Genomic DNA, 12,581 nt, shown 5'->3' on the forward strand with positions numbered 1-12,581 from the left:
GAAGTGGGAAGGCACCTCTGCAGTCTGTCTAGTCCAACCCCCCATCTCAGAGCTCAACTCGAGCAAGAGCACTGTGTGTTCAGTTAGGTTCTGAATACACCTTCAAGGAAGGAGACTTCAGAACCTCACTGGACAACCTGTTACAGTGTCTGATCACCCTCACAGTAAAAAAAAGATTTTTCTTACAATTAAGTGGAACTCCTTGTATTTCACACTGTACTCTTAATCCGTTCTCTGAAGAGCCTGGGTCCATTTCCTTTACCCCCTGCCATCAGGTACCTGTACACATTGTGAAGATTCCCCCCTATCCCTCCCTGATCTTCTCTCCCCTAAGCTAAGCAATATGTTCTGTTTCATCTGTTAATTCAGTTATTTTTCTTGCTAGATTAAAATGTGATGCTTAGTCTTTCAATAGATATTGGAAATTCCAATTACAATCCAACAAGAAAGCCTCTACAAAAGAAATATCCCTCACAATAAGAAACCAAACATTGGAGCAGGCTGCCCAGCAAGGCATCCAACCTACATCCTTGGTGGCTTTCGAAACCAGCGTGGAAAACATCCTCAGCAACCTGATGTCAGTTAGTCTAGCTGTGGGGAGGGGGTTGGATCTGAGGGTTCCAGAAGTCCTTTCCAATCAATATTATTCAATGGCTCTAAAAAGGAACCAACGTGGATATCCAGCACATTCACCACCCGTTCACAGAAGTCAGGAAGAGCTGTGAAACAGCCCTTTGCTCTATAACCTTTCTTAATTCCAATAAATCCTGACATATATTCTATACGCTCTGATCAGATTTAACCCTTTTCATAATTTAAACAGCCCTCATCAAATTCATAGCTGATTTTTTAATTCCCATTTTCATTTTTAAAGATGATACAACATACAATTTAATCAAAACTCAACATTAATATATAAGGCAGGCTAAGAAATGAGCTTAATGTGGACGAGTGTTATCTAAAACAAGACAAGAATGCATACACTGAGGCACAGAAATGGTACCCGTGTCGATAGAGAATATAAGAAAAAATAAAGTTCTCTAGGTAACTTATTGCCACAGGTTTTAAAAGAGACAAATTTCTTGCAAAAAAAAGAAAAGAAAAAGAAAGAATAAAAATGTAGATAATATTCAAGTTAGATGTTTAAATCATGAGAACCTATTGTTAAAGCTTACTGAGCCTCTCATTTTAACTTGAGGCATTTGCCCTCGGTCTGATAATAAAAAAGCTTTTGTGCTGTTGGCTAAACTGACCACAGGCTGACACTGGCAAGAACATCCACACAGCTGAAAACGTTTCATGCAGACTCTCAGCCAACTGAACTTGTAACAAAAGCTGAAGAGATAAAGAGCAATTAAGACACCTGCAGAGATTTCACCTGCTCCCAAGTCAACTATAAAGCCGCTTTGGTTTTCTATGTAGCTCATTGATTTGAGGGCAAAACAACACACTATTACCTACCCAAAGGAACTTTTTGCCTAGTCAAATATGCAGCACAATTCCTGGCAGCAGCTACACAGGTATTTACATAGCCTGCTGCCCACGCTGAGATTGGTGTTCTGTATTTCCAACGTTCGATCAGTGCAACAAAAAGAAGCTATATGTCTACCAGAAATCTCACTGACAGTGCACCGTACTTCACAAGATTCGCCAACACTTCTTGCTCTACTGAAAATAACAACTAATTACTCATTTTTCAAATCCTAGTTCTACACTGTTGATATTTGAATCTCCTTCTATTCGTGAGCATGATTCCCCCTTTGCAGGAAGGGCACACTTACCGATACTTTGAAAGGAGAGGTATTTGCAGCATCCATGGAGTTGGTTTTCTCAGATGTGCTGGTCCCGGAGATGCTCCGTCTGCGAGGAGATCTCTCTGCTGGGACCTCTAAGGAAGAACAGAAAAAGGTGGTGAATGGGTGCAGGGGGTGGGGATCAGTCAGATTTTGTGCCTCAGCAAAGTTTCAAGTGCACACTGGGCTGCTGAATTACACTCACCTGGTTTTTATGTCTTATTTACCCCCTAAATTACAATGGCATTTCCACTGACAGATTCAAGGTTGTGAATCTGACTTGATTGGAGGCAAGAGGCAATAAAAACGCTGGTGAAGATCAATACCCACACATATATCACTGTTTCTGAGATGCTAACCAGAAAAGACAAAATTCCTCTTTTTTATATAAGCGATGCAGTCATTAACTGATAACTGAAATCGAGACACCAGAAAATTCAGTGTTAGTCACAGCTTTGACAAAGGTCAAAGTTTGGGCTCCTGTGATCACACAACTTGCCAGGGCCACACAACCACCAGAAGACGCATAGCTGCCCGGGCAATACAGCATATATCTCTGCAGATATAAAGAAATAGGTCAACTTCTCATTCTGGCAATATGACCTTACTAAGATACGACTTCAGCATCCTAAATCCACGCAGGCTGGTCTGATGAGCACAAATATTCATTAAAAAAATACGCTTGTTGGCTTGTTATTGACTCACAAAGTATACACACTACTGACAAAATGTCACACACAAAGGCACACGCACCATACGTCTGTGGGTTCTATACAGCGAGATGCACACAGACACACACAGATACCTTTGTCACAAGTGCTGCCCATCTCCGGCTCGATCACCAGACTTAAAGGAACACAGCTCCACAAACCATCCTAGCGAGGGGAGGGAGAAAATTACTTCCTAGCAGAAAGTCCATTGTTAAATGCCGAGTCTTAGCGAAGAGGAATAAAGCGTGACTCCAGACAGCGGCGGTCTTTCTCCTGCTGTTTTCCTTCCAGGAGAGAGATACGGTTTAAACTTCCATTTCTGGCTGCCCGGCCCTGGGGATCCGTGCTACTTCCACCCAGCAGAACGCCGGGGCTCCGCTCCCCCTCCCTGCCACGGCAAGCAGGGAGAGAGCGAGTGAAAAGGGAGCACAAGGACTGCAGCTATTCAATCAATCGCTCCGACTGCACATCCTCATTAGTTACTTTCAGGCTATTAACAGACGCCCAACTGCCGGCTTCCCTCCGTTACAGAAAATTTCCCTGCGTCTCCCGATTGAGAGCAGCAAGGAAGCTGTGCGGAGACGGGCAGCCAGCCGGTGCCACGGGAGCTGAGTGGCAAAATCAGTGAAGAAAAGAAGAGAGAAGCCTCCTTCGGCGACACAACTGCTCGTGATGCTTCCGAACAGCCGACTGTTAGCAGCATTATGACACGCGTCTCCCTTGGATGCTCGGAGACCAACAAAATGGAGCATTCTAAGAGGCGAGGACAGCCAGACCCTGCAGTAGCAGTGGCTCACCCTGAGATATTTCTCTCTAAACCAACAAGACCTCTGGCACTCAGCTCAGAACCACCAGCAGGGACCGAGCTGCTGAGCACACGGCTGAGCATGGCACAGCTGCCCCCGGAGAACGGGCAGAGCAGAGCCGAGCTGCTGGCTGCAGGGATGGGGCAGGAACTCTGCTGCATCCCACTCAACACAGCAGTGTTGGGGCAATTTCTCCCTCGGTGCTGAGCTTTGAGCACTGCCCATCCCGCTGCTGGAGGGTGGCTGATTCCCCTTGGGCACCGTAGGGAACAGAATATCTGGAGCGGAGTCAATGCTGGCGAGCAGCAGCAGCCCGGGCCCAAGGAAGGCTGCTGGATTTATCCCAGATGTGCTCCTCCTTGCCACCCCCCTTTCCCTAAGCACACCTTCTCCTGTAAGTTCTGTGCTCCCAAAGGGAGCTGCGTTATGTAGGATTTAACGACGGCTTCTGCTGCTCCCATTGTAAATGTAATGAAAGCAAACAAGAGTGATGTATGCAGTTGGAGCTGGGGAGCAAGGCGAGCACCTTTCCTTTTAGAACAACTAGTAATGAGAAACGTAATAGGCTTGGCTTGCTCCACTCCTCACCCACAGGAAATCACATCAAAGCCTCTTCAGTAATTTAACACAGCCTGTTAGCTTTGCTGAGTCATAAACGAAAGCCGGAGCCCGAGCTCTCCTGTTTTCAACAAGAGGTGGTCGCTCAGGGTGGGGGGAGCTCAGCAAAAAGTCGGTGTTCAAAGCAGAAGGAGCTGAGAAGTGACAGCAGGGACCTGCTGGCTCTCCTCACCTCCCTCCTCCCTCCACGCACATCCTGAAGCAATGCAGGTTCTCAGCCAATGAAACAAGGCTCCATCAACACAATGAGTTTCTGCCGCTCTAAGAGTGGGAGATGCTCACAAGGTGCCTGTAACAACCTAAAAATGCAACTACCTTCCCTTCTCCACCAAAAAGCAAGAGCAAACTGACAACGTGCTCAGTCCCTGGGACAAAACAGGATCCAGATACAGCAGAATTGTCAAGACAGGTTAACTCAAAATCACCAACCAACGGCAATCTGCTGTGATGCCCATAGAGCAGTATTTTTGCTGAGCTGTGTAAAAAGTAAATACAAATCTATACTGTCACTAGCAGGCAAAAAATGAGATGGTTCCCTCCCTGACTGCACAGGCAGCGCTGGAGGCTGCTCTTGCATAATCCTCACCTGCTGTAAAAATCAATGCACCTCTCCTAGGCTCAGTATTAAATCACAATTGCTCTCTGCATTGCTTGCTCTCAGGGACTAGGACCACAGCTAAATCACACCGTTTCTATGGATAAACAGTCTGAAACTCTCCTCATCCACTCTCAATCTCTGGGGGAGAAAAAAGAAGCAGACAGCTTTTCCCCTTTTCACCCTCAAATAGAAAACTCCATCAAACCAATGAATTGCAGACATCCCTACGGGACAGTTTTCATTTATCACCTGGCTTATTGGTGATCTGAAGTATTATTTATGCAAATAAACATTCATGCAAATAAATATCTTGGTGCTGCACTAGTCCCAGGAGTCAGTTAGGCCAGGATGGCTGCAGGGCAGTGCTCAGGGACACAGGCAGGTAGTGCTCTCTGCACCCATTTGCACTGCACTGCTCTTCCCATGCCATGCTCCAGCTTGCTTTGCTCAGCTGCGCTTTGCCTCCCTGACCTCCAGCCAGGACGTGGCTCTTCGGCTCCCCCTGAATTTCCCACCACTCCGTGCTCTGGTCACTTGAAACCCAAACCTACAATGCTTTGGGAATCTGTATTCTACTGTAAAGAGCTTTTTCTCAGGTTTGCAGAAAGAAAGCTGAAATAAATCTCCCTGCTTTGCGGGATGGTGCTTGCTACTCCATCTCTATTTTTCTGAATTAGAAACAGATTGGAGAAGGGCAAGGAAAACAATCAGGAACAAAAGAACATCCTCAGGGGTTAGAGTGGGAAGAATGAGGTCGGTGACCTTGTAAATGAGGTCATGGAAACAAAGCCTGCAGGGGTCCCGCTGACCCCAAAGACAGTGCCATGGGTCACAGCAGGACCCTGCCACGCGCCAGGGCTGGCAGGAACCTCAGGCACCCACCCAGGGATGCCAAGAAGGGGTGAGCATGTTGGCAAGCACAACTCCTATATGTCATTACTCATAAGGGGCTGGTTGTGGTCTCTGTCATGGCAAACATCAGAGCATCCCATCCCTGCCATGGCAGCAAGTCCCAAGATAAAGATACTGTCCAGCAAACAAGAAAATCTGTGCCTGTGTTCATCCTGCAGGTATCTTTCTCTGAAATCTTTGTGCTGCCTTTGCTGGGAAGGGGCAGACTGCTGATGTGTGAGCTCCTGGTTAGGGGAATAAAAGGCAGATACAGCAGGATCCCAGGGACTGGGGCTTCCTTTTTTCATCTGTGCACATCCTGATGTGACAGCGCTTTGGTCTGTGACTGGAGGGAATAGAGAATGTGATTCATAAAAAAGAATCAATTCATTCCGCCTCTCGAGTCTAGCTTAATTACAAGCATCTGAAAAATACAAAACCAGTTCAATGCCACCAATTACTTAGCTATAGGCAAAGATTGCCTCTCAGGTGCAATGGCATTCAAACGTCCCCAGCTGACACAGACCAAAGAAGCACCCACCCCAATATTTTCACCTCCTTTCCATAGCTACCTGTGAGAAACTGGTAATTGATTATTCTTTTTATTCACCTTAAGGGTGAAAATAGCCATGCTGTTTTCAAAACCTGTCTGCACAGACAGTTTCCTTTACATTTTTAAATACAATAATGCCTAGAGGCCTCTTACCAGGCTGCCCTACTGCAGCCATAGCCATGGACCAGAACACACTTAAAGGATTTCAAGGCCATCTCCAGCACTATTTTCTCCTCTGTCAAAAGGCCAATTAGTCATACAGACTAGCTACAATGCAAACACACAATAAAACCCTGCAGCACTTCACTTATTGTGACTCATGATTTCTTTCACAAACACACTTTGAGAAACAAGGGGTTCCAAGTTCTGCTTGGAAGAGTTGGAGCACTTAGGGGCTGGCTGCTGGAGCACGTTTTTGAAGACGTTACTCATGTAGGCAACCACCAGCGGAGTGGTTCACTACAGAGACAAGCCACTGGGATTCAATATTCGTCTCACAGACAACAGGAACCACAGAGCTGGTCTCTTGCTTTACAAAGGCAGCACGCTGGAAGTTGAGCTCGCTGCACAGCCAAACAAGAAGCCGAGCAGAGATGCAGCCTTTCTGCTCTACGACATTTTTATTAGCCATTTTCATGGCGAGCTGCACCTACACAGGGCAGAAGTAATGCAGGTGCTTGTTCAGCCCTGGTGGTTGGCTCTCCTCACACACCTGCCTCTCTCCACGCACGCGCACACGCAGCGCATGCAGCATATTAATGGAGCGTAACATCACGGCATCCACAACTTCATCAAAACAGAAGAGGTTATTTTTATCTCCTTGGCCCCTTAGGGTTGTTTCAGAGCGCTCAAATGACAGCTCTAATGAGAAGGAGATCTCGTCGGGTGCAGTTGGTATTTACTTACCATTTCTTCTACCATAGTGAAAATGCCTACGAGCCAGCAAAATTACAGGTAGCAATAAAAAGCAGAAAGCAAGCAAGCATCGGGAGATATGTGCAGCCCAAGCACATACTTCAGATGAGCACTGCCTAATGAAACAGCAAGCCTCATATAAAAATAAATAAAGCCATTCATGTTTTATCTTGAAGTACGTTTTCTACCTTGTTTTACTCACTTGGGGAAAACAATCAGACTGGGGCCCAACTCACAGGCCGTTATATAACAATTAATTAAACGCCTGGGTAAAAACCCAGGCTCAAAGCAAACACAAAGTATGATCTGTATTCAGTCCTGAGGTCCTGTGCTCTAAACACATTATGTAAATTCTAGCAGGTATAACTTAAAGGAGGAAAGTGAAATTTGCAGAGATAGCTCTTCCCCATTTATTGAGATAACTAGATAGGAAGAAAAAAGCCACGAGAAGATATGTCTGAGAAAATACAACAAAGCCACAGTTACAACATACTGAATTGCACAAAAGCCACCAAGGATGGAAAAGGGAAATACAAAGGAAGCCCAGCGAAGCTCACTTGCTATAGAACTCCACCATCAAACAACTACTGGGTACCCATTATGATCAAAACCTCTTCCAGACCATTAGAAGAGACTGTGCATCACTGAGGATCGAGTAGATTGGACAAGTCCTGTAAGACGATCCAGGTAAACATCCAGGTGATTTTTAACGTGCACGCAGGTAATTCTGTTGCTTAGACACCTGCACTGCTTTGGGATCTAAAAAAATGAAACTGAATTAGAGCCCAATTCAGAAGGTGCATAGCAAGCAACACAAGTGACAATTTGGGTCACTTACAACATGTTAAGTCATTGGTTCCTAAGGAGTTCAGTCTGAAAGACAAGACATAACAAGCAGAGCAGATGAACGCACAGATGAAGTTGGAAGAAAGGGCAAGAATATCACGGAAGATAAAAAAAAATTGGCTTTCAAGCACTGACTATCACAATCCCTTTATGGAGAATGTTCTGCAGACACTGAACGTGGCATTTCATGAGTACATCATCAGCTGTTATCAGATTGATGCGCTCACTTTGAGGTGGTGGAAAAATCCTCTAGCTCTACAAATGCAAGTCAGAAATGAAACATGTGTGTCCCTAGCTGTCCAAAGTGTCCTCTGTGTGAAATCTGGAACGGCTGCCCTTTTTCTTTTCTTTAACCTTCATCAGCCTCAAAATCTCCTTCACCAACTGACTCCATGCACAGCAATATAAATTGCCAGGACTACTGTGCCAAGGCATAACCAGACACAAGGAGCACACCACGCACGACCTAGAGATGCTGATGTCCTCGTTAGCTCCTAACGATCTTGGACTGCCCCTGCTAATTTAAATTACCTTGTGTTTGCTGCAGAGAGATTGCACACAGACAATTAACACAGATCAGCTGATGCATGGCAACTCGTTCCCGCAGCGTAATTTGTTGAGAGGCTTATGACTTAGACACGCATTAGTATGATTTCAATATTTATTATCCTCGTTATTAAGCAACAGCCTTGAGCCACATCTTACAGAAGCAATCCTTTCTCTCTCTCTGTGAAAGGGCTGTGAATCAAGGTGTTCTCTAAGCAGCAAGCCTTTGCTCTGGTTATTGGGATGCTCTCACACAGGCTGGCTCCTGGGGGCATCAAGGCTCTGCAGCTATTCCCCATTCCCCTCAGTGGGACAGAAGCAGGCTTGGAGCGACCACAGCTCTTGCTCACTCTGGCAGCATTTCACCTTTCAGCAATAAGAGTTATTCTCATGGACACACAAACAGGAAGATCTCCATGTACAGCAGATATCTGAGGGATGTCAATGAACCTTTAACGGGGCTCTGGACTTAAAGGCGGTGTTTGGGAACTGTTATCTCCTTTTAAAAAAAAAAAGCCACCTTGAATAGCTCAGCTTTGTGACACTCTCCAAACTCCATGTTAATAAATATTTCTGTGATGAGGCTTAGAACACAATTCAAGGGCCTCCTGGTGTGGAACAGCAGGCCCTGAAGAACAGCACTGGCATCCAGTCCATGCATGCTCCTGTCCCAGCTCACATTCAATACAGTATTCCCAAAGAAGCCTCAGCACACAGTAATTAGCAAACATGGAGAGACTCCAGGAGCACTTACTGTCCTCCCACCTTCTGTACCTCTCTGAAACTGCTGACATAGAGGGAATACTGTAAGTCCAGCTTTTTGGAAAGAGGACAACACCACCAGTACTATGCAATCTGGATGGAGACAACAAAAGTTAGGGAAAAAGTACACCTAGATGGGCTGTTGCCTCCTCAACCGAAAGATACATAATGGTAACTACTGTATCATGGCAAAAGTAAATAAAAACATACAGCAAATAAATTACTTTAAGTTGTCCTTTAAGAGGGAAAGAGGGATGCGTATGAGGCTTTATATCAGAGCATTATTAAAGCAGATTAGAAGCAGAATGCATCCTGAGAACGACGAAACATGGAAGAGAGGTGGAATGATGTGCAGAGATGAGATGGAAAGAACATAAACAAATGCCAACAGCCTGAAATACCAACAGCTGAAAGGGAAAAAAAACAATAATCAGCTTCTTTGTGCGAAAGCAGTTTCAGCTTCTTGCTGGTATTTATGTTGGACTACAAATAAAAGCGCAGTTTCAATTTCCTCCTTGAATAAAGTTAAATTGATGTGTATGAACGCAGAAACAGAGCACACGATTGTTTGATTGCACTCCCTAGATCTAATTTCTAGAGTAGAGCAGCATCTGATCCTTTGGCTGAGATCTTTATTCCAAATGCATCGAGGCATTTCTCTTTGGAGGAAAAACTTTCAGCAAAGTCTCCTCTTTGATTTACCGTCCGAGCATCGCGAAGTTGCAGGCAAGCTGACAGCAATGGATAAAGTGGACCGAAGGCAGGGATAAAGTGGTCAGATGGCACAGAGAGATAAAAACCCATCGTTAAGAAACACTTTAGAGTCCAAAAAAAGCCTTGTGCTGAACTAAGATGTCACTGCCCAGTTACAGCTTGACCTTTGCCCGGTGTGCACACAACTATTTTAAGCAGATTCTAAGCCGGTTTAATTAATAATTGCATATCATTTAAAAGCTTTTACAAAGAATTAACATCTGGTAATTGAAGGAGTGAAGAAATTAATGCCACTGAAAGCAGTAATGGCTTGCCAGTCAAATGTAAACAACACAAGAACAATCAGCACCCTACCGTACCGAGAAACGACAGAAGGCTTTTCTCATCTTCTGTGCTGCTATCCAGCCACTCGGCCACATCGCCGGGAGAAAGGAGACTCATTCTCCAGCCAGAAAACTTTTCCATACAGACAACAGCGAGTGAACGGAGCAGGGTAGGCAGGGCGGGGAGGAGCGGGTGGTCTCGGGATTCCAGTGCTCCAGTTGTTGCCTACACTGACAACACGCGAGTGCAGTCCTGCCCCGCGCGCTCAGCCCCGCACCTGATGGCCCATAGTGCTGGGGCAGGCATGGGGGGATCTGCACTTGTTGTCTCTTTGTGTCAGCTTTCAGCTCAGGCAGGAACAGAAATGAAGGCAAAAAAAGGGGAGCGGGGAAACCGAGGTTTGAAAATCCAAAGGAGGTCGCAGGTTATGATGGAATCGGTTTAAATAAAAAAAAATAGATTTCAGAGCTGACAAAGCTCAAACAAGTAAGCAAGACAGCTCCTCAGCTAAGTGTACTGTATCCCTGCCATCCCCCTCCAGTGTTGGCTTTGTTTGTAGGCTCAGGCTTTATGCTTTATGCTAAAAGAAAAAATGATTCCAATCCCCCCCCCCCCAACTACAGATGAGCCGGCATTCCCCTGCTCACAAGCCCCTCCGTGCTCCAGCTACTATACCAGCATCCCAGCCTCTCTTACAATGCATTTGTTCATGCAATGGCAGGTTGATCAATCTGGGAAGAGGAAGCTCCCACCCCTCCCTCTCCCCTCCTCCTGCATGGCGGCATTGATCGGCAATAATGGCATCTGCCTCCGCCCGGCAGCACAGCGCGGGGAATCGCTCCTCTCTGGGCTGTGAAGGTGGTGGGGAGGGGGCACTGCCCACAGCAGCTCCTAAGCAGCAGAGCTAACAGTCCATTCCCTCCTTTATCTTTTTTTTTTTTTTTTTTTTTTTTTTTTTTAAATTTTAAAGAAAGAAATGGAAAATAATCTTGCTCTGTCTAGACAGCAAGTTTGCCCTGCACAGACCTGCACTGAGCAATTGCCATCGTGACTTCACGGAGGGCACTTTTAATTGCATGGGATTTATAGTGTATGATTTATTCCACACAAAAGAGCGTTTTACAGGTTTCCACATGCAGAAGCAGACACGAATCCTGGTAAGTGAGGGACTCCCGGGCCCCACAAATCAAAATTGCCTTTGTCCTCAGGGGATGGAGCTGATGCTCAGATCAAACTGCGCTCTTTAAAGAGACAGTGCCTTTTGTGCATCAGCTTCTGAAACTGCCTTTATTTTAAAGAATTCGTATCATTGCCATCCCCTATTGCAAAGTAGGACACGTGCTGACCCTGCCGAAAACCCGAGCCAAAACAACAACAAAAGTATTAGATCAGCAAGGTGGAGAATTAGTTACTAACCAACCGAGGAAGGGGAAAAAAGAATAAAGAGCTGTGAAGTCCCAGCAGGGAGGAGAATTCCAATTACTTAGACAAACTGTAGCAAAGCGTTGTTTGCGCAGGACAGATATTTTCATAACACACCTGCCAAGCAGGGCAGATGCTGCACAGAATGCACAATTAATGAGGGAATGGGGGACTGACAGTGCAGGAGCAAGATGCTCAGCTGAGCAGTCCCTGTGGTCACCCTGGAAGAGTGCACATCCAACCCTGAATGTGGACAGAGGGTTTAAAAAAACAGAAATACTGCCTATGTAATCTAATAGATTGAAAACCAGGCTGCTTGGGGAGGTACTTAAGCCCCCATCCCTGGAGGTATTTAAGAGCGATGTGAATGTGGCTCTGAGGTCGTGGGCATGGCAGGGATGGGTCAATGGATGAACTAGATGATCCTCAGGGTCTTTTCCAACCTAAGTAATGCTATGATTCTAAACATGCTTTCCCACCAATGCAAAACCCAGCCTTTTTGTTTTGACAGCAAGCTTTTCCAACACATTTTCCCTGTGTGTGGAGGAGGATGACATTTTGTCCAACTTCCACAAGCAGAATCTTCTTTGAGTTACGGATGTGCAAACTGATGACGTTGATCTCCTAGTGATAAGAATGGAATTAAATGCAGCTCTCAGAGCGAGGATTAGGTGGCTGTTTTTCTCTACCCAGTTGGTCAATATGAAAGAATTTTACCTCTTCCCTTCTAGTTTTCTGTGAAATAAGTGCGGAGCCCCAAAATGCTGACAGCCCTTCCACAAAAAGCTGGTTTAGTTTGCCATGTTACCTATCATTATCATAAATAGGTTGTAGGGAAAACAAAGTTAAGAGTATTGATTTCCCATGAATGCTTCTCACTCCCATGAATTTTCTGTCCTTTCTAAGAGTGCAGATTGGGCACACGCTTTCCTCCACAACTGCCTTACCTTGTATCATGATTTAGCTTTATGCATCCCTTTCAACTCATCACAAGTGCTCAAGTCAAGAGGGTAAGTATATTAACTATCAAATATGAAAATGCTTATTGGAGTACTTGAAAATACGAGAGCGTGGAAAACAGGG

General features: G+C 45.4%; 1 protein-coding gene across 11 annotated transcripts in view; it reads right to left on the minus strand.

Annotated features, from left to right (window-relative positions):
- RASAL2 (RAS protein activator like 2) overlaps positions 1 to 12,581 on the minus strand; it is a 153,822-nt gene that overhangs the window by 44,437 nt on the left and 96,804 nt on the right. For 10 of the 11 annotated variants that reach the window (XM_052665759.1, XM_052665758.1, XM_052665756.1 and 7 more), the window contains one exon: positions 1,782 to 1,888. In XM_052665759.1, the coding sequence (XP_052521719.1) occupies positions 1,782 to 1,888 (107 nt within the window). Of the gene's footprint in view, positions 1 to 1,781; positions 1,889 to 2,598; positions 2,986 to 12,581 lie in introns of those variants that run through there. The other variant, XM_052665762.1, reaches the window with a different exon arrangement.

This window comes from Tympanuchus pallidicinctus, unplaced genomic scaffold, assembly GCF_026119805.1.
Source record: "Tympanuchus pallidicinctus isolate F22 unplaced genomic scaffold, pur_lepc_1.0 scaffold7, whole genome shotgun sequence".
In the NCBI taxonomy this organism is placed as follows: Eukaryota; Metazoa; Chordata; class Aves; order Galliformes; family Phasianidae; genus Tympanuchus; species Tympanuchus pallidicinctus.